Genomic DNA, 23,051 nt, shown 5'->3' with positions numbered 1-23,051 from the left:
TTTTTTAATTTAATTTCTGATCCTTTTTCACATAATACCAGGAGCAATAATGCCTAGCTATCCCCCCAGTATTTTGGTCACTGAAAATAGCACTAGAAGTTATAATTTTCATTCAAATGAACCCTCTGGCGATCTCCCAGGACCATTGTTTCCATACAATCATCGAGGAAAACAAATAAAATAAAAACACATCCACAACACACCCACAAGATATAAAATTCCGCATTTCTTTAGATAGAAGCTTGAAACCACTACATTAGGGTTCGATGATACGCTGAATTTTACAGTGTGATTTTCGTTAGGATTACTTGAATTTTAACAGGTGTTACCCACCTTTTTCGAAAATAAGGCAAATTTTCTTAGGCTCGAAGCTTTTGATAGGTAGCACTAAAATTACTGAATTTTACATAGTTGGAATCACCATAATAAGCCAATTCTTTTGATGTATCTATTATTATGAAAATTCCGATTTAACGAAAATTCGTTACAAAGAACTGTTTGATTACTTTATTCATTATTTTTAATACTGTCTCCCACTCCTTGCAAAATAAATCTTCCTTCACTTCCAAAATTGTCGAAAGTTATTTCACTTTTTTCCACATCATTTTCTACAAACTTCTCACGGCTTAGCACATTCTCAAAATATTTTGAGCATGTCACTTCAACACTTTCCCTGTAACTAACTGAGACTCTGTTCTTTTCTCTAACTGGAACAAGTCCAGACTAACCACTTCCTCTTACTTTCTTAACATGCCAATACAATATCTTACTATAACATCGTCCGGCTGTATTTTCCAAATCTTGGGTTATTCTAATAACAGTCTCCATTTCACATCTCCTTAATTCATAATTTAATGCCATCTCTACTTTCATAACTTTTCTCTTATTCTCGTATGATCTAATAATATGAAATGTCTTGTAAAAACCTTCGTTTCTACCAAGCTTAAAGTGTTTTCGCTAAAATCCGTAGTCTACAGCTAGCTCAATCTTTGATTTCGGTCCTTTTGATTTAGACTTATTCAGGCCAGGACTGAGCTCATTTTCAACTTATTTAGGATTTGACTCGTATTCGCATTAAGTCAGTATAGCTTAGATTTCTCTCGTTATTCATCACCGAACTTAAAAATTCTTGTATTATTCCCCATTTAACCATATAAAATGCCCACCTTTTCTGCTAGATTTCATTTGTGCATATCTTATTTGTTTGAAAGGGGCAAAAATTATAACACAACGGAAATACACGGCTCTCAATTAAAAGTGCAGTTACAACGGAAAATCCGTCCGGATTTAGTAATCAGTGTGGAGATTCCATCCATTTTCGTGTTTGAAAAACTCCCTAAAAACTTTCCACAAGGATTTTGTCAAATCAGGACCGATTCTTGGCAAGGTTTTCAAATAAATAAAATCCATGACTATGGATCATCAAAAATTTCATGATCGTAGAACATTGGATCAAGGCTACCCCAGCTTATATGATACTTCTCACCCGCTATAAGAAAACCAAGAAAAATGGTGTCATTTGGCTCACTATTGTTGAACAGCTTTTAAAGGAGGGTCACGCTGATACATTTATTTGAAAACTTTGCCGAAAAAAGCAGTTTTTTCTGAGCCATCGTTCGAAAAGATACAGATGGATTTCCGCAATGTGCAAATGAACCGTAAGTCAATTCTATTATGTTAATTCTGATACATTTAAGTAAGCTATTACTTTAATCATCCTTCTGTCCTGATATCCCCGAAGTGGAATCAAATCTTGATTAAAGGAAATAACCTGGAATCCCCAAATAAATTGTCCACGAAACTGTCGAAGTGGCTCAGTTTTTTTTTTTTTTTTTTTTTTTTTTTTTTTTTTTTTTTTTTTAACTAGTATTGAAGGAACCTGGCATATGCCCGCACGAGGATAAACTAGTTATAAAAGTTAAAGCTGTCAGTGCTGTTAGATGGGTTTTTTTACATCCCCATCTTCCCTTTTGTTGTGAGTTCCTTCTGTATTTCGTTTGTATTGGTGGGCTTTTTGTGGGCTGAACGAGTTACAGCTAAGTTATGTTCTGACTCAGGAAGAACAACGATATGTCCGAAGTCAGTTCAAAACTAGCCACGTTTCGAAAGTTACGTCAGAAGATTTTGAAACTTTTGATGAACAGAATGAAGGGGGAAAGTGACAAGGTACAAACACGAACTCCGAGCTATAGCAATTTCAAACTGTATTCGCTGCAAAAACGAGTTAACTCCTCGTTCAAATCAAAATTAGCTAATTCCTCTTTCAAACCCTTCAAATAGTGTTTCAGCGTTTTATTGAAAAAGTTTTGTATTTTGTTGTTTTATTATCGAAAACAACCACTCGCTTTTGCATATTTAATCAATGGTCTGTGTGGTGCATATACTGATCTCCTGATTCTCGTCTTTTAGCCAAGAGTTCTGTGAGTGGCTTTGGGTAAATCATCTGACGCTTCCCGTGTTTTCTTCAAGATTGCTTTGGGTACCCATTTGGAGCTGGGTTGGTTCTGGTGAGCATACAGTCACATGGGTGAACACTATCCTCAACTAAATAATCAGCCACACAAGGACTCCATTCTCTGCCCTGAAGGACATCATTGCAAGTCCAGTGTGCCAACCGGTAAGCGAGTAAAAAAATACAACAACAGATAGGAAAAAAGAAATATAAATATAAATATAAAATATATATAAATAAAAAAAGAAAAATAACAAAAAAGAAATATAAATCAAGATGATAAGTAAGATGAAAAGAAACAACTAAATAATAAAATAGGTGTTTAACATAAAATAAATATTTCCTTCTGAAAACCTCGCAAATTCTTGATTTTTTGATGTTTTAACAAAAAAAGCAAATGTTTAAAATGTATTCGGTTCTCAGTATTTATCTATATAATGTCTTGACCTTTAAAACGTCAAGACATTTTAAAGGTCTTAACCTCTAAAAGAGGTAGTCTCGCTCCTCTTTGTAGTAATTTTTGTTTGTTTTAAGTTATAATTTAGCATTCATTTTAACTTCTGTTCCATTTAAGATTCATCTAAAGAAATATGTTGTCTTTATGTTTGATATACTCTATTATATACAATTTGATATACTATTATAAACTCTTATCTCCCATATGAAGGATACTCGATCAGATCCTTGATTCGGAATTCCTTGATCCTTGATTCTTGATCCTTGATTTCGAACTAAATTCGGAAAGGCGTGTGTCTGCTTAAGAATCTTGTGAATCAGGTACTGTTAAACTCTTTACAGTATATAATAATTGGGGACCTAAACACTGATATTAATCGATCTGCTGTGAGAAGGGAACTGCTTTTTGAGTGTCTTCCTTCATATCGCGTTGTGCCCAAATCCCACAATTTTTCATATGTTCATCATTCTGGAAGTACTAGTGATATTGACCATATTATTTGCTCGCCTGGTATTATCTCTTCTTCTGCTTCAGTTCATGTTAACGAGCAAGATACTGACCACATGCCAATTTCAGCAACATTTACAATAGATATTGATCTATCGGAAATCAATTGCTCGCGAGAAAAATCGAAGTAGTTTGAAATAAGTAATTGGAGCACTACATCTCTACCTTGACAACCCTCCTTTTAACATACGTGTTCCATATCATCTTCTTCAGCGCCAGGTACCTACGAATGGTAAAGCCGATATTGACTGTTATTATAACCAACTTGTGATGTGTATGAAAAGGGCAGAAGAAGCTGCCGTACCTCGAAAATTATGGCTCCAGATATGGAATGAGTGTGGTCGGCCAAGTTTTGGGTGTGTCGCTGATATCAAACGTAAAACTAAAACCAATTATAAACGTTATCTTAAGTCGGCACGTTACCGCGGTATGGATTTCCCTGTAAGTAGGGAGGATTGGCGAAAAGTGATCAATTCTGACAAGATAAATGATGAAACTATGACAAGTAACTGCCTTCCAACTACAGCTTGGTATAAACATTATTCTTCGATTTTTTCAGTGATTAATTATTCAGTGCATTCTGTGTATACTCGCCTTCTTACCCCCCTCTTTAGTACAACGTTTTTGCAACGCCATATAGTTCCCATATCTTTTTCTTCCGTAATTAATGCTGTTAAAAGTTTAAAATCTGATTCAATTGATAAGGATGGTATTTCTAAGATGCATATGCCGATTGAATTCACCCCCCTTATATCTCACTTTCACCTTCACTTTCACTTTCACCAGATTCTGTCTTCTCTATTGGCTGATAATTCTTCCAAGGGAAATGGCCTTTATATTTGTGCTTTGGATCTTTCGAAAGTGTTTGATAGTGTGGTCCATAGTCAGCTCATTTTTTCTTTGTATAATTCTGGGGTCAATCTCTCTATTATAATGCTTCTTAGGTTTTGGTATTCAAATTCGTTTCTTCAATTAGGATCTGCACCAGACACTATTATAAGAATGCGAAGAGGTGTTAGGCAGGGTGGTGTTCTGTCCCCTACACTTTTTAAGATTTGTATTTCTAGTGTGCTGGCTAAAATTTCAGGTACATATCTTTCTGGTCTTGCGGATGTTTCTTATCTTGCGTATGCTGACGACTTGCTTCTGATTAGCCGTTCCAAAAAGGGTCTTTCCAATATGGTCTCTATAGTTTCTGATGCTTTCTCTGATATTGGCCTATCAATTAATATAGATAAATGTGAGTTTCTTCCCTATAACTGTATTAATGCTACTCCCCTTCACTGTAATAACTTCACTATCCCTCTTGTTGATTGTATTCGTTGGCTTGGTATCTCCATTACTAACAATCTTTCGAGCTTACGTCAGCGTACTGTTTGTGATATAAGTAAAAAGATTCAGATTGGTTATGCAAAAATTGTTGCAAATAGAGGTAAGTATAATAGACGTGCGCTGGCTAAACTTTATTCTACTTTCTGTGATCATTCTGTCCTTTATGCTTCAGGTCTTTTCTCTCTTTTTATTACTGGTTATTGAAAAATAATTCGGATAAATTATTTCAAATTTTGCAAATTTCTTCTGTATCTTCCTCCTTGGATAAAAAACCGGACTCTTGTTAAAAAATTCTCAGTTCCTGATATAACTTTAAAGTTGGAGATTCTTCACAGAAAACTCTCTAGTACAGCTTCTGTGCGCCTATCCCCTCGCCACCGTCTTATCCGTTTTTTTCGTTGACTATTTGTGTTTATTGTTTTTCTTTTTGTGCTTTTTTTATATTTATTCTTACTCCACCATATTTACTTTATGTATCGTGTGGGTGAAAAATAAAATTAATTAATTAATTAAATAGATTTATTATTAGTTAATATTAGGAATAAAAACATTAACTAGAATTTCCAGTCCCTACTAGCGATGCTGATCACCGTTTCACACCTATTCAGCCAAAATGTGCAATGTGGCGTTGGGGGCCAACCATCCTGTGCTTTCGCACACCGTTCCTATTTACCTTCCCCAGATTTTTCAGAAACTCATTAAAGAGTGGCCGACTCTAGCTGAACTTACAGAGTCACGTCATTGACCCCATTATAAACAAATTGACATATATTGGGAATATGTCAATTTTTTCATATGTTTCCACTTAAGAATCAAAATATTTTTTATTATTAGAATGTTGCATAACATTTTTATATTTCACAAAAGAATTCAATCAACAATAGTTACGCATCCAAATTTTTACACAATAGTTTACTGATAGCAGTGGATGAGAATGGGTATTAATATCCATATGAAGTGGAATTATGAGTAATTTTTGTTATCTATTGGGCTACGGTCATACAGAATCTCACCTGTGGTCTTTCAATATATGAACATCTCAATCAGCTATTATGTTAAAATAATATTTTATGTCATTTTTATTTTAAATGGTTAGTTTGTTCAAATAATTGCATGTCAAGAGCATTTCTTATAAAGTATTCTGTTTTTAATCCCAAAATTTATCGTTATTTTTAAGGTCAATTTGCTACAATTTACTCACTCAGAAAATTTTACAACAACAGGAGAAAAGCAAAGTTGGCTCATTTTATGGTTCCACAAGGCGTTTTGACCTTTTTTATTCCCTAGCCTGCTTGTCTTAGGTTTCGCTTTTCATTAATAAGAATTTTGGCTTGGCTTGGGTCTAGCTTATTCTAAGATTTCATTTATGTTAATTAAAATTTAAATATAGGTCTTCACTGTTTTTGAAAACTTTATTTTTAGTACCCATGAAGCTGCTCAACATTCCAAATTTAGAAATTTGAAATAATTAAATTTGTTTGCACTTTTTACAAAGTGCATGAATACAAAGTAAAACAAACTTAATATCTAAAGAATAAGGGAAAGTGAAAGAACTGCAAAACTTACCCAGCTTTATAGCAACAATCTCAAGAGGGTGGATCTGCTCAGTCATTTTATAGATTTTCTGAGAAATCCTTACGTCCTTTTCCTAATCAAAGCAACATAACCGATAGCTTCTAATCTTCAAATATTCAACCAGTAATACATTGCCATAAAAAAAACAACTAGTAAATCCCTAAAAAAGAAAAAGTTATAAAAAGTTTTATTTTTTTTTACACAGAACTATTGACTTAGATCTTCTAGATAAGGCTAGCATGATAATAATATCAAAAATTTTATTTTCTATTCGTTTTCATTGATTTTTGATCTTAACTTTTACTATAATTTTAAAAAGATAATTTACATCGGACCCTCATATATTACCCTAATAAGTCAGGATATTTGATTTCAAAAATGTTGGTGAGTCTTTAAAGCATTCAAAATTGGATTTTTGTTCCCTATGTTAAAGTAAATCATTAAGTTTTGTATGGATCTATTATTATTCAGACTTAGCACAGAATATTTTAGAAATATTCGTTTTTCACACATCACCCTCTTGTCAGAGGTAACGCTACAGAGTTGCCAAAACAAACAAGGCTTCATTATCTCTATTGTTTTGTTATAGTTTTCCACTTCATATTGAAGGAGGACTCATTCAATCAGGGTTCGGACAGGTTGGTTCGTTTCAAATTATAGGCTCTGTCCTATTTTTATAGGATTTCCCGGGCCTAAATATAGGCCAAATATAGGATTCGGAAGTCCTCGGGATCAGATCTGTGGTAGATGGCGTGGGATACCTGGTCACATAAATTACCAAGTTTCATCCCGATCCCACCAAATTTAAGCGTTTTCTATGATTTTAGGTCCCCCCAATGTCAAAAGATCCGGTCGGGATTTAAAATAAGAGCTTTGAGACACGATATCCTTCTAAATATCAAATTTCATTAAGATCTGATCACCCGTTCGTAAGTTAAAAATACCTCACTTTTTCTGATTTTTCAGAATCAACCCCCCCCCCGAAACTACCCCAAAGAGAGCGGATCCGTTCTGGTTATGCCAATCATGTATTTAGGACTTGTGCTTATTTTTCCCACCAAGTTTCAGCCCAATTCCTCCAATCTAAGCGTTTTCCATGATTTTAGGTCACCCCAAACTCCCCCCAATGTCATCAGATCTGGCCGGGATTTAAAATAAGAGCTTTGAGACACGATATCCTTCTAAGTTAAAAATACCTCATTTTTTCTAATTTTTCAGAATCAACCCCCCCCCCCAAACTACCCCAGAGAGAGAGGATCCGTTCTGGTTATATCAATCATGTATCTAGGACTTGTGCTTATTTGTCCCACCAAGTTTCAGCCCAATCCCTCCACTCTAAGTGTTTTCCAAGATTTTAGGTTTCCCCCTCCCAACTCCCCCCTCCCCCCAATGTCACCAGATCCGGTCGGGATTTAAAATAAGAGCTGTGAGACACGATATCCTTCCAAGAACCAAATTTCATTAAGATCTGATTAACCGTTCGTAAGTTAAAAATACTTCATTTTTCTATTTTTTTCTGAATTAACAGGCCCAAATTGGCTAATAACAAGTGCCATAAAAACACTATGCTACAATGAGATTAACCGAGAAGACGGACCAAAAGATGATGAGGCGATAAACAATAAAAAGCAGATTCCGGAAATCTTCCATACAGGAGGGCCAACTTTGCACTTATATCAGGGACATCAAACTTACGAATTATCTTACCATTGCTATACCAATGGGGGAGATAAAGTAAAAATTTACAATATCTGAAATAAAAAGTCCGAATCTGATTAACATCATTTTTCATTAGAAGGGGATAAAGACCAGATAGATAAAGGACAGATTGATCACAAAATGTAGCATATAGCCTACCCAGTGCACCTCTATTATAATTCCCTTGATTAGCAACTATCTTAGAATAGCCCATTTGAATAACTTGGCCGTCTTCACATCAGCCAGCCAGCGTTCAACCAGGAAACACATAAGTCGCAAGAACTCCAGTCTCATTAAGCAGAGACTGCTAGCCTATATACTGATCTTTGCTTATTTAGAACAGGCACAACATGACAAAAAGCAAAACATAGGCTACTAAGTCAACACAACAGCATAGCCCAGGCAGAAGCAGCTTACTACGCCCAACACAAAGCATTAGTTAAGTTCAAAAAGGTCAACAGTTGTAATTAATTATCAATCTACACCAAAAGACAGAAAATTGCAAATCATGAGCGATTTCCTTAGTGTTCTTCTGCCGAAAATATAGGAATAATAGGATTTTAGCCAAAATATAAGCATTTTATAGGATTGCATTAAAATATAGGAATTTATTGGAATTTATAGGCGAGTCCGAACACTGTTTAATTGGAAACTGAAAGTGCTAGGGCCAAAATTGACCGACCAAAGGTATGAGAAAGCCATTTAGCCAAAAAAATTGAAAATTTTGTTTTAATTATTCATGTGCGGTGAGCCAAAATCAAAACACATTAATTCAAAAACGTTCAGAAATTAAATGAAAAAAGCTTTTTCAACAGAAAATAAGGAGCGACATTAAAACTTAAAACGAACAGAAATTATTCCGTATATGAAAGGGATGGTCTCCTCTTCAACGCCCCACTCTTTACACTAAAGTTTTTTATTGTTTTAAAAAACAGAATTGTGACAAAGAGCCAAACTTTGGCGTAAAGAGCGAGGCGTTGAAGAAGGGAGAACCCCTTTCATATACGAAGTTTCTGTTAATTTTAATTTTTAAAGTCACTCCTTACTTGCAGTAAAAAAAAATTTTGTTCTTATTTTAATATGTCAAAGAGCCCAATAGTTATGCCTCAAGGGGATGACATGACCCCCCATAGCCTCCATGGCAAAATTTGTAAATTAACTAATTTTTCCATTCTTTATACAAAGCTTTTATTACTGGGAAATTGGTAATATTTGGTCCTGGGGGAAGGGGGGGTCCAAATAGGTTAAGAGTCTTAAGATGAAACTTTAGTGAACATTAAGGGTGATATTGAACTAAACCAAAAAAGATTGTGTCCATCCAAGATCAAATAAACTTTTATATGGATGTTTCCCAAGGGCCCTCGGACAGAGACAACACCAAAAGGAAACAAGAAGACATCAAACATTGTATACAAATACGAAATGATTAATACGGTTTTTAAGCTCCAAATGTAATGCTAAAGATTCCCCACTTGATTTTCCCTTTCTATGCAGATAAGTATGTCAGAATAATATTTTGCTTATCATACAGATTATATATAATTAAATAAAATTACATAGGATTGTATCAACCACCAGCACCATTAATAAAGCCAAGACTAAAAGTATTCCAGGGAATCAAAAGCGAATCAATCAAACAGGATTGTATCAACCACTAGCACCATTACTAAAGCCAAGACCAAAAGTATTCCAGGGAATCAAAAGGGAATCCATCAAACATAGGATTGTATCAAACACTAGCACCATTAGTAAAGCCAAGACCAAAAGTATTCCAGGGAATCAAAAGGGAATCCATCAAGCATAGAATTGTATCAACCACTAGCACCATTAATAAAGTCAAGACCAGAAGTATTCCAGGGAATTAAAAGGGAATCCATCAAGCATAGAATTGTATCAACCACTAGCACCACTAGTAAAGTCAAAACCAGAAGTATTCCCGGGAATCAAAAGGGAATCCATCAAGAATAGAATTGTATCAACCACTAGCACCACTAGTAAAGTCAAGACCAGAAGTATGCCAGGGAATCCATCAAACATAGGATTGTATCAACCACTAGCACCACTAGTAAAGTCAAGACCAGAAGTATGCCAGGGAATCCATCAAACATAGGATTGTATCAACCACTAGCAACACTGGTAAAGTCAAGACCAAAGGTATGCCAGGGAATCCATCAAACATAGGATTGTATCAACCACTAGCACCACTAGTAAAGTCAAGACCAGGAGTATTCCAGGGAATTAAAAGTGAATCCATCAAGCATAGGATTGTATCAAACACTAGCACCATTAGTAAAGCCAAAACCAAAAGTATTCCAGGGAATCAAAAGAGAATCCATCAAGCATAGAATTGTATCAACCACTAGCACCACTAGTAAAGTCAAGACCAGAAGTATGCCAGGGAATCCATCAAACATAGGATTGTATCAACCACTAGCACCACTAGTAAAGTCAAGACCAGAAGTATTCCAGGGAATTAAAAGTGAATCCATCAAGCATAGGATTGTATCAAACACTAGCACCATTAGTAAAGCCAAAACCAAAAGTATTCCTGGGAATCAAAAGAGAATCCATCAAGCATAGAATTGTATCAACCACTAGCAACACTGGTAAAGTCAAGACCAGAAGTATGCCAGGGAATCCATCAAACATAGGATTGTATCAACCACTAGCACCACTAGTAAAGTCAAGACCAGAAGTATTCCAGGGAATTAAAAGTGAATCCATCAAGAATAGGATTGTATCTACCACTAGCACCATTAGTAAAGCCAAAACCAAAAGTATTCCAGGGAATCAAAAGGGAATCCATCAAGCATAGAATTGTATCAACCACTAGCACCACTAGTAAAGTCAAGACCAGAAGTATGCCAGGGAATCCATCAAACATAGGATTGTATCAACCACTAGCACCATTAGTAAAGCCAAGACCAAAAGTATTCCAGGGAATCAAAAGGAAATCCATCAAACATAGGATTGTATCAAACACTAGCACCATTAGTAAAGCCAAGACCAAAAGTATTCCAGGGAATCAAAAGGGAATCCATCAAGCATAGAATTGTATCAAACACTAGCACCATTAGTAAAGTCAAGACCAGAAGTATTCCAGGGAATCAAAAGGGAATCCATCAAGCATAGGATTGTATCAAACACTAGCACCATTAGTAAAGCCAAAACCAAAAGTATTCCCGGGAATCAAAAGGGAATCCATCAAGAATAGAATTGTATCAACCACTAGCACCACTAGTAAAGTCAAGACCAGAAGTATGCCAGGGAATCCATCAAACATAGGATTGTATCAACCACTAGCACCACTAGTAAAGTCAAGACCAGAAGTATGCCAGGGAATCCATCAAACATAGGATTGTATCAACCACTAGCACCACTAGTAAAGTCAAGACCAGAAGTATGCCAGGGAATCCATCAAACATAGAATTGTATCAACCACTAGCACCACTAGTAAAGTCAAGACCAGAAGTATTCCAGGGAATCAAAAGGGAATCCATCAAACATAGGATTGTATTAAACACTAGCACCATTAGTAAAGCCAAGACCAAAAGTATTCCAGGGAATCAAAAGGGAATCAATCAAGCATAGAATTGTATCAACCACTAGCACCACTAGTAAAGTCAAAACCAGAAGTATGCCAGGGAATCCATCAAACATAGGATTGTATCAACCACTAGCTCCACTAGTAAAGTCAAGACCAGAAGTATTCCAGGGAATTAAAAGTGAATCCATCAAGAATAGGATTGTATCAAACACTAGCACCATTAGTAAAGCCAAAACCAAAAGTATTCCAGGGAATCAAAAGAGAATCCATCAAGCATAGAATTGTATCAACCACTAGCACCACTAGTAAAGTCAAGATCAGAAGTATGCCAGGGAATCCATCAAACATAGGATTGTATCAACCACTAGCACCATTAGTAAAGACAAGACCAAAAGTATTCCAGGGAATCAAAAGGAAATCCATCAAACATAAGATTGTATCAAACACTAGCACCATTAGTAAAGCTAAGACCAAAAGTATTCTAGGGAATCAAAAGGGAATCCATCAAGCATAGAATTGTATCAACCACTAGCACCATTAATAAAGTCAAGACCAGAAGTATTCCAGGGAATTAAAAGCGAATCCATCAAGCATAGGATTGTATCAAACACTAGCACCATTAGTAAAGCCAAAACCAAAAGTATTCCAGGGAATCAAAAGAGAATCCATCAAGCATAGAATTGTATCAACCACTAGCACCACTAGTAAAGTCAAGACCAGAAGTATGCCAGGGAATCCATCAAACATAGGATTGTATCAACCACTAGCACCACTAGTAAAGTCAAGACCAGAAGTATGCCAGGGAATCCATCAAACATAGGATTGTATCAACCACTAGCAACACTGGTAAAGTCAAGACCAAAAGTATGCCAGGGAATCCATCAAACATAGGATTGTATCAACCACTAGCACCACTAGTAAAGTCAAGACCAGAAGTATTCCAGGGAATTAAAAGTGAATCCATCAAGCATAGGATTGTATCAAATACTAGCACCATTAGTAAAGCCAAAACCAAAAGTATTCCAGGGAATCAAAAGAGAATCCATCAAGCATAGAATTGTATCAACCACTAGCACCACTAGTAAAGTCAAGACCAGAAGTATGCCAGGGAATCCATCAAACATAGGATTGTATCAACCACTAGCACCACTAGTAAAGTCAAGACCAGAAGTATTCCAGGGAATTAAAAGTGAATCCATCAAGAATAGTATTGTATCTACCACTAGCACCATTAGTAAAGCCAAAACCAAAAGTATTCCAGGGAACCAAAAGAGAATCCATCAAGCATAGAATTGTATCAACCACTAGCACCACTAGTAAAGTCAAGACCAGAAGTATTCCAGGGAATCCATCAAACATAGGATTGTATCAAACACTAGCACCATTAGTAAAGCCAAGACCAAAAGTATTCCAGGGAATCAAAAGGAAATCCATCAAACATAGGATTGTATCAAACACTAGCACCATTAGTAAAGCCAAGACCAAAAGTATTCCAGGGAATCAAAAGGGAATCCATCAAGCATAGAATTGTATCAACCACTAGCACCATTAATAAAGTCAAGACCAGAAGTATTCCAGGGAATTAAAAGGGAATCCATCAAGCATAGGATTGTATCAAACACTAGCACCATTAGTAAAGCCAAGACCAAAAGTATTCCAGGGAATCAAAAGGGAATCCATCAAGCATAGAATTGTATCAACCACTAGCACCACTAGTAAAGTCAAGACCAGAAGTATGCCAGGGAATCCATCAAACATAGGATTGTATCAACCACTAGCACCACTAGTAAAGTCAAGACCAGAAGTATGCCAGGGAATCCATCAAACATAGGATTGTATCAACCACTAGCACCACTAGTAAAGTCAAGACCAGAAGTATGCCAGGGAATCCATCAAACATAGGATTGTATCAACCACTAGCACCACTAGTAAAGTCAAGACCAGAAGTATTCCAGGGAATCAAAAGGGAATCCATCAAGCATAGGATTGTATCAAACACTAGCACCATTAGTAAAGCCAAGACCAAAAGTATTCCAGGGAATCAAAAGGGAATCCATCAAGCATAGAATTGTATCAACCACTAGCACCACTAGTAAAGTCAAGACCAGAAGTATTCCAGGGAATCCATCAAACATAGGATTGTATCAACCACTAGCTCCACTAGTAAAGTCAAGACCAGAAGTATTCCAGGGAATTAAAAGTGAATCCATCAAGAATAGGATTGTATCAAACACTAGCACCATTAGTAAAGCCAAAACCAAAAGTATTCCAGGGAATCAAAAGAGAATCCATCAAGCATAGAATTGTATCAACCACTAGCACCACTAGTAAAGTCAAGATCAGAAGTATGCCAGGGAATCCATCAAACATAGGATTGTATCAAACACTAGCACCATTAGTAAAGCCAAGACCAAAAGTATTCCAGGGAATCAAAAGGGAATCCATCAAACATAGGATTGTATCAAACACTAGCACCATTAGTAAAGCTAAGACCAAAAGTATTCTAGGGAATCAAAAGGGAATCCATCAAGCATAGAATTGTATCAACCACTAGCACCACTAGTAAAGTCAAGACCAGAAGTATTCCAGGGAATCAAAAGCGAAACCATCAAACATAGGATTGTATAAAACACTAGCACCATTAGTAAAGCCAAAACCAAAAGTATTCCAGGGAATCAAAAGAGAATCCATCAAGCATAGAATTGTATCAACCACTAGCACCACTAGTAAAGTCAAGACCAGAAGTATGCCAGGGAATCCATCAAACATAGGATTGTATCAACCACTAGCACCACTAGTAAAGTCAAGACCAGAAGTATGCCAGGGAATCCATCAAACATAGGATTGTATCAACCACTAGCAACACTGGTAAAGTCAAGACCAGAAGTATTCCAGGGAATTAAAAGTGAATCCATCAAGCATAGGATTGTATCAAATACTAGCACCATTAGTAAAGCCAAAACCAAAAGTATTCCAGGGAATCAAAAGAGAATCCATCAAGCATAGAATTGTATCAACCACTAGCACCACTAGTAAAGTCAAGACCAGAAGTATGCCAGGGAATCCATCAAACATAGGATTGTATCAACCACTAGCACCACTAGTAAAGTCAAGACCAGAAGTATTCCAGGGAATTAAAAGTGAATCCATCAAGCATAGGATTGTATCAAACACTAGCACCATTAGTAAAGCCAAAACCAAAAGTATTCCAGGGAATCAAAAGAGAATCCATCAAGAATAGAATTGTATCAACCACTAGCAACACTGGTAAAGTCAAGACCAGAAGTATGCCAGGGAATCCATCAAACATAGGATTGTATCAACCACTAGCACCACTAGTAAAGTCAAGACCAGAAGTATTCCAGGGAATTAAAAGTGAATCCATCAAGAATAGGATTGTATCAAACACTAGCACTATTAGTAAAGCCAAAACCAAAAGTATTCCAGGGAATCAAAAGAGAATCCATCAAGCATAGAATTGTATCAACCACTAGCACCACTAGTAAAGTCAAGACCAGAAGTATGCCAGGGAATCCATCAAACATAGGATTGTATCAACCACTAGCACCACTAGTAAAGTCAAGACCAGAAGTATTCCAGGGAATTAAAAGTGAATCCATCAAGCATAGGATTGTATCAAACACTAGCACCATTAGTAAAGCCAAAACCAAAAGTATTCCAGGGAATCAAAAGAGAATCCATCAAGCATAGAATTGTATCAACCACTAGCACCACTAGTAAAGTCAAGACCAGAAGTATGCCAGGGAATCCATCAAACATAGGATTGTATCAACCACTAGCACCACTAGTAAAGTCAAGACCAGAAGTATGCCAGGGAATCCATCAAACATAGGATTGTATCAACCACTAGGACCACTAGTAAAGTCAAGACCAGAAGTATTCAAGGGAATTAAAAGTGAATCCATCAAGCATAGGATTGTATCAAACACTAGCACCATTAGTAAAGCCAAAACCAAAAGTATTCCAGGGAATCAAAAGAGAATCCATCAAGCATAGAATTGTATCAACCACTAGCAACACTGGTAAAGTCAAGACCAGAAGTATGCCAGGGAATCAAAAGCGAAACCATCAAACATAGGATTGTATCAACCACTAGCACCACTAGTAAAGTCAAGACCAGAAGTATTCCAGGGAATCAAAAGCGAAACCATCAAACATAGGATTGTATAAACCACTAGCACCATTACTAAAGCCAAGACCAGAAGTATTCCCGGGATTCAAAAGAGAATCCATCAAACATAGGATTGTATCAACCACTAGCACCATTAGTAAAGCTAAGAACAAAAGTATTCCAGGGAATCAAGAGGAAATAGAGATCAATTTACAAAATGAATGGTCCAGCGTTAGACAGTTCTGTGTCTGAATTGAAATGCTCAATACACATTTCATTTTTCTGCTAAATTATTATATATCTATTATCTTAGAGTTCTTGTTGATGGCTTTTATGTCATCCATGTGGTACTTTTGTGGAAAAAGGCTTGAAGTCACTGCAATAGATTTCTATTTTGCTGAACTTGATGGCATAGTGTACATCAAAATCACTTATCTTTTTGACTTGATGACCCACTTTTCCAAGAATGGGGAATACATATAGAGGAAAAGGGGTGCCATATTTTTTTCTAATCTAAGGGTATAGTTTTACTTTTTCTTTTTTCTTGTTAAATATAAATTCGTATACTAAAAACTTTATTATATAAGTATTGCAGATAAAAGTTTTCATCATGTCACTTTTTTACTACAATTTCACATTTTAAAAGGAGATGAGTTATACTTGACCCTTGCCACTTGTATATTACATTAAAAGTAATGTATGACGTCTTGCATTTGATGGTAGTTGCTCTTCCCCCCCCCCAACATAGTTTGGAGAAAAAAATAATTAGATAACTTTAAAACTATTGCTTGTCTTAAGTTTCAACTTCGTTCTTAACGTTGAGCAGATATTTTTTTTTTATTAATCTATCCTGATTTTTAATATATATAAAAAAAAGAAAAATAGGGGTTTATTACACTTTCTAATATATTCCACATAAGTATTTATACAAATATACTGCCTTCAAAGCCTTATCATCAAGTAAATAAGTGAGCCTATTTAATAGAAAAACTGCAAAAATGTACTTTACAATCTGCTCCACCAAGTTTGCTCAGATCAAACTGTTTCTCTTATAGGTAAGAGTCTTTTACTTCCTAAAATATATAAATTCAATAGAAGATTTTTTTGTTCTAAAACTTCCAAAAATAAATATGAATATATACAATGCAAATAGGACAAAAATGGATTTGCAGCAAAACAACAAATCTCTGAAAACACAGCTGATAAAGTCATATTCCTTGTGTTTTTTATTCACATAGCCCATAAATGTAGAACTACCTCTATGTAAAATACCATGCTGAGTTCTGGCTATTTTTGCTTTTAAATTTTTGTTTTTAAGCAGCTAAAAAAAAAGATTTGACATAGGATTATTACTGTTATTAGTCGCATTTCATGTAACGCCAGTACTAATTGTGTGACATTCATATCTGCCTCGGCATGCTGTAAAAAATTTATGCTGCAAGTAGGATACAGTGGATCCAAACAATATATGTATATTTTTCTCAAAAATTAGAATTTATTTGCCATTTTTTTTTTTCATTGGACAACATCCTTATTTCTTAATTTTTATTTATAAAAGAAAAATCAACCATAGCACTCTTTGGGTACTGTCTTTCACTAGATGAATGCCTTATAAAGTCAAATTTATAAAGAGCAATTAAGTAAAAAATTAGTTTGTAAATGAACCCATACACAGCTCTTTATGATGTCTATGTGTCTGACCCAGCCTTTCCATTCCAAAAATGTCACTCAAATAGTGCTTTTAATGTCCCTTATGGAATACTATGACGGCCCTATTGAGTCTAGGCATTTAAAAAATGATGATGACAAAATATAAGATTTATCTTATACAAGTCCTTCAACAGCTCTCCATGATGTTCCAGTGCCTCAATAGTGGTGAAGAAAAATAAGAGGACACATCACTGCTGCCCATGTAAAAAGGTGAGGTTTTCTTTTAGCTCAATGAGTATTGTGCATGCACTTTTCCTTTTGTAAGGTTTCAACAATGGTAACTTAAAGGGTATACTTTTTGATTTGCTAAGACGCCATCTTTTCAATCATATGCAACTGAATACCATAATGGATGGGGCATCTAGAATTAAGCATAGTTCAACTTTTGTCTCCTATGATGGGCGGGGGAGTTGAAGGGGGATATGCACTTTAATATTAATGGTAAATGTGGCAAAGAATCTGAGCTTATTAAACTCACTATTGCCCATCTGAAGTCTTTACAGCATACTACTGTCACCTGCACCAGTTCATTGCTGACAGTCTTAGTATAAGCTGAGTCTACTACTTAAATTATGTTTATTTGATCCATGTGCATTGTTTATTTATGTATTCTGTAATATTTTTGAATTTATTTGAATATTGTGTCTGCCAAATAGTAACTTTTCTTTATTATTGCTTGAAGAAAAATGTCCTATTGAAAAATTTAGGGATGGAACAGGTTTTCTTTGTTTTTTAGCTGCTTGGTAACCCCCCCTCCTATTAGGTGGAAGAGTTCTCCTGTGGTCCCAGGATAGGGATGGCTAGGCTGCTATGTATCCTGTAAATTACTACTTCAGAATAATCGCATCCTTGGGTTCAGCAATGTAAGATGGCCAAACTTTTGGTTTGTTAGACAGCTCTGTGAAAACCAGCTTTATCCAGCTCAACTTTGATGTATTTTATAATGTTATTAAAAATACAATTTGTAGCAATTTTAATTAGTTCTAACAGGCTAATGAAATCAAAAACAAGTTAGAGCTCCTTACTTACTTTCCTTGGATCAGAACTAACTTTAGAAAGCAATGGAAAGTAGAACAAGAGGACAAAGGTATTGAAAAGGGATCTGATTCCCATTTATGTCTTTTTATAGTAAGACAAGAACAGAAAATGAAGACAATCTTAACATTGAAAGCAGTTCAACTTTGAATCAACTAATTAAGAAACATGATCCAATTAATGGTCCAACCTCAGCTTTGGCTTATATTTGTGATGGCCCCTTTCAACAAAGAGACTTGATTTTCCGTTAGACTACTGGGACAAATTTGGAATAGAATCATAAAAATTTTCAGATGTCTTCAAAATACATTTAGGATTGTATTTTCCCAGTTTTCCAACACTCCTTTCCCCACAGGTGGTTTTACAGGAAAGGGATTGAGGTACTCATCCAAGGTACAGAAATTTTAGAGGCACAAAATATTAACATCTATAAACATTTCACAACATCAACATCTATAAACAAAATAAAGTAAAAGTTATAGTTAGCAGCAAGTTACTTACTTACTGTGATGATTATATAATCATACTTAATACTCACTGTAAGTATAGTCCAGAGCCACAACTGCTTTCCCTAAAGGATAACCCATACTCATTAACCATCCAGAGGTAGACCCCCTCAATAAAAATGCTGAAACTACACCCCTACCTATTGGTCATTAACAATATTACAATTTCCAAATCATTCCTTTTATTTCTTTTTTATCACTATTCAATATACTCTTTGTGGTCTTTTATTTTCAAATTATTATATGGATATTTGGATTTGCAAAGTTAGAATCAGAATTGAGTGAGCTTTTTCCACTACACTTTTTGAGTGATGGTTGTTTTTTTTTTTACTTGTGTCCTGGATGATCTAGCTGTATAACCAAGTCTATTTTAACAAAAGGTATAGCACTAATAATTTATTATCCTTATCTCATAAAATATAGCATTGTATCATTTATCATTTGAGATAGGGCAGGTTACAAGGAAGAGGGTCATCTAGTTCACTAGAAAAACCAATCTCAATTGCTAGTTAAGAAGTTTGAACATGTCCTTCAAGTTATTTACTACCCTACCATCATCCAGTGTTTTCTTGCTAACCATCTGCTATGGTCTATAATTGACACATACTTCCAGAACTTCTATGGGTTTTACTTACCATCAACAAGCTTGGAATCAAAATGTTTATTCCTCCTTTATTGAACTGTGTCCAATATCCTATCTATCATTCCAGTATTTGTCCTTTCCTATTTCTTCCCTTGCATATTTGGGGGTCATGGAAGGCATTGTTTCAGGCTTTGGAATAAGTTTGACTGGTATTTGCTTTTTGGGAAATGTCCTTAGCTTACTTTTCAGTATGGCCTACTGTTGGTTAACATCCCCTCAGAGTGGGAAATACCAGGCTACACCTTTGAGCTCTTTTCTGATCCAAATGGGACTAATCTTTTTATTCTGGTATTTCCTTCATTGTTTTTTAGGATTGGTAATAATAAAGAAGACAAGAATTATACTACTTTAAAATAAAGCATGAACATGTATGTACATAATGGGCTGTATGTTTATCCACCATGGGAAGAGGGGAATCAATGTACTTTTACAAATGCATTAAGCAAATTTGAATCATTGATTTAATCCTATTTTTTAATTTGCTAGTCTTTAGGTCAAAAGAATGTTCAAAACTACCTCCCCTCACAAATTGGCACAAAGGATAAATTATTGCTGCAATAACAGAAATTGCATTGAAAAACTTGATCCTATAAAAAAGACATTGAAGACACAAATTACCAACAGTTAACCTATTGGTCTAGATCTGGCATAAGTACAATGTTTAGCAAATATTTAGTGGTTAACCACTTCAGGTGGAAACATGCTACTATAATAAAAGCAGGACAATTAAATGTCATATTTATGCTATCCCTAGGATAGGTTATACAAAACTTTAGAAGAAAAAAATTATTTCTAACAGATTATTATGTTTCTTTCCATTGTTTTTTACTTTTTCAATTTAATAAATTATCTTCATCAGATATTTTAAACAGGTGCAGATTAAATTTGATTTCACTAAGTTGAGAGAATGAAAACCTATTATAACAAAGGACTTTGGCTATTATATAGGCAGCAGCTATCACAGGATTCAACAAACAGAGAAATCCTATAGGCCTATCATTAGGGCTATATACAGGAACAGAGGGTCATTGGTAGGAGTACATAGTAAGAAGCAACCATATTTGGAAAGCATATACAATGTAGAATCTAACCAGAGGTGTAACTTGCTACACAGCAGGGATTGGGAGGGGGTAAATGACCCTTCTAGACCTTGGTTTGCCCCTCTTACCACTTGAAATTTAGTTCCTTCAAAAATCTTATCAAAAATAAGATAAGCCTGCATGATTTAAGCATCAACAGAACTAGATAAATATTCTTTAGTAGTCACTATCTTTACTTTTATAATATCATAAAGCATCTTTATAGTGCTTTTATAGAACTAAATAGAACTTTCATAGTACCAAATGGCTTGCTTTTCAGCTTTTACTGCTATTATCAATTAATTTGGGAAAATAGGCTAAGGTAAAATTCTAGTTTAGTGACTTTTGGCTATCTCAGAAAGGGGGTCAGGTTAGGAAAATGAAATTTTCAGGGATGGGTTGACAGGCTAAAGTATGTTCCAGGAAGGTACTCCCCCTCCTTCTAGGGGGGTCCTGACTTTTGATGACCTTTAAAATATATGTGTTATAAAAGTGAAAGCAACAAAATTGCTTTCAGCTTCACAACTTTGCTCAATCCCAATTTATAAGGTTTTAAAGATATGCAAATACATTTCCTAAATTTTGAAAAAAAAAACATTGATGTGGCTCAAAATTCTACTCAAATAACAGGAATTGCATTTCTGGAACCAAAGGCAGAGAAAAAGCAACTAGTAACTGAAAATTAAGTTTAAATGTTGTTTTGTAAAAATTTCAATAGGTGTAGACCTGTCATGTAGACAAATTTCATGGCCCTCTAGAGGGAGAAGGAGTGGAGGTGGGTATGTTAAAAAGCCTTCCCAGGACATACTTTAGCCTGTAGACCCATCCCTGAAAGTTTCATTTTCCTAACCTAAACCCTTTCCAAGATAGCAAGAAGTCAATTAACTAGAATTTTACCACACATGTTATTTAACAATGACTTCTCTAGTGCTTAACTATGACCTCTTAGTAATATTGACAAGAAATGAGCAACAGAAAGAGTGAAATTTAGTGTAAATGACAATCAGGGACTGGATACTGGCTCAAGGGGGCCAAAAACAGGGCTATATAATTGGAATTCAAAGAAGGTGGTGATTTTTTAGTGAAAAAAAAACACTTCCCTGGCTAATTTAGAACTTTAAATTGATTAGCCTACTAAAATTTTCCTATACTATGCGATTGAAATATTTTTCCCTTTTCAGAGCATTAAGACAATTTATCACAATAAAAAATATCCAAAGCATCTCGAATGGAATGACTAAAAAGCCAAATGACAACAACAGTTTGCAATCTTACAATTAACTTCTGGCCACACTAATTGTATTAGGCTACCCAGCTCTGAAATAATTGCTGAAGGTATATTTGCCTGTAAAATTAGAAACAGGCCCGAAGCCCCAGCCTCTTCCTTGTCAGAACTTCACATAGCATTAGGCTATTTTACATGTGAAAAATGTTGTTATTCCTGCCGTTTCAAGTGACACGTGGCCAGATAAGTATTTGTTGTTATCTTTTAGGGGTTAGTTAAATCCCATTGGACAAGGAAAGGAACACGGGGTACATTGGTTATCCAGTGTTTCCACTCACTCTTTTTTATTACCAGTTAAATCGTAAAATTTTTAGATGGCACTCAACATTTTTTTGCTGGCCTGTAAGGTTCTCAAAAATTTCCTTTTGTGAGTTTTTTCTCCGCACTTCCTTTCTACAATTTCCTCAAGGAAACAATTTATTTTTTTAAATATTTTACGAGACCGATTCAACAGATCAAGTGTAGATATAATGCAAATCTGTGCCGATTGTTGTTTTAGGTAGGTAGGTAGGTAAGTTTTATTTTATCCACAATACAAACATAAATAAAAAATGACAACACTAATAAATTGTTGCAGCAAAAAGAAAGTCCTAAGGACTTGTGCTGCAATTTCATATTATGATTTACATCTTATAAATAAATATCTAAACATAACATCTCATGATTAACCACCTAGCCTATCTTATATATAAAAAATAACAACACATACACATGAACAAAATACAACAAAATAATCATATTAAATATCATTTACCGGTATTCAGTCCCCACCCCACATCAATAAACTGCAAAAAAAAAAAGACATCAAAAACCTTCTGCCCTTCAAAACCTATTACTTAAATAAAACATTTTCAATTTATTTTTAAACCCATATAAAGTGACAGACTCCCTGATGCCAGCCGGCAAACTATTCCAAACAGAAGGCCCCAGATTCCGAACCACATATGATGATCGAACTGTTTTTCTTTGTTCATGGCTTAAAAGTTGTGAATTTCTTGTATCATAATTATGGTACTCCTGATTCATGGAAAAATAATCATGAAAATACTCAGGGCATATATGTTTCATGCTCTGGAACACAAAAATTGATGCC

At 35.2% G+C, this 23,051-nt stretch overlaps 1 protein-coding gene across 6 annotated transcripts in view; it reads right to left on the bottom strand.

Annotated features, from left to right (window-relative positions):
* LOC136033314 (zinc finger protein 239-like) overlaps window positions 1-22,087 on the bottom strand; it is a 34,696-nt gene extending 12,609 nt beyond the window's left edge. The window contains exons 1-2 of one of the 6 annotated variants that reach the window (XM_065714096.1): window positions 21,949-22,087; window positions 6,315-6,483 (exon numbers count right to left, since the gene is read on the bottom strand). In XM_065714096.1, the coding sequence (XP_065570168.1) occupies window positions 6,315-6,360 (46 nt within the window). In that variant the 5' untranslated portion in view covers window positions 6,361-6,483; window positions 21,949-22,087. Of the gene's footprint in view, window positions 1-6,314; window positions 6,484-19,586; window positions 20,152-20,212; window positions 20,293-21,948 lie in introns of those variants that run through there. The other 5 variants (XM_065714092.1, XM_065714097.1, XM_065714093.1 and 2 more) reach the window with 5 other exon arrangements.
* Between the last annotated feature and the right edge of the window lie 964 nt (window positions 22,088-23,051).

Source organism: Artemia franciscana, chromosome 11 (assembly GCF_032884065.1).
Source record: "Artemia franciscana chromosome 11, ASM3288406v1, whole genome shotgun sequence".
In the NCBI taxonomy this organism is placed as follows: domain Eukaryota; kingdom Metazoa; phylum Arthropoda; class Branchiopoda; order Anostraca; family Artemiidae; genus Artemia; species Artemia franciscana.
The sequence above is the reverse complement of the archived record's forward strand: the minus strand, read 5'-3'. Positions and strand labels throughout refer to the sequence as shown.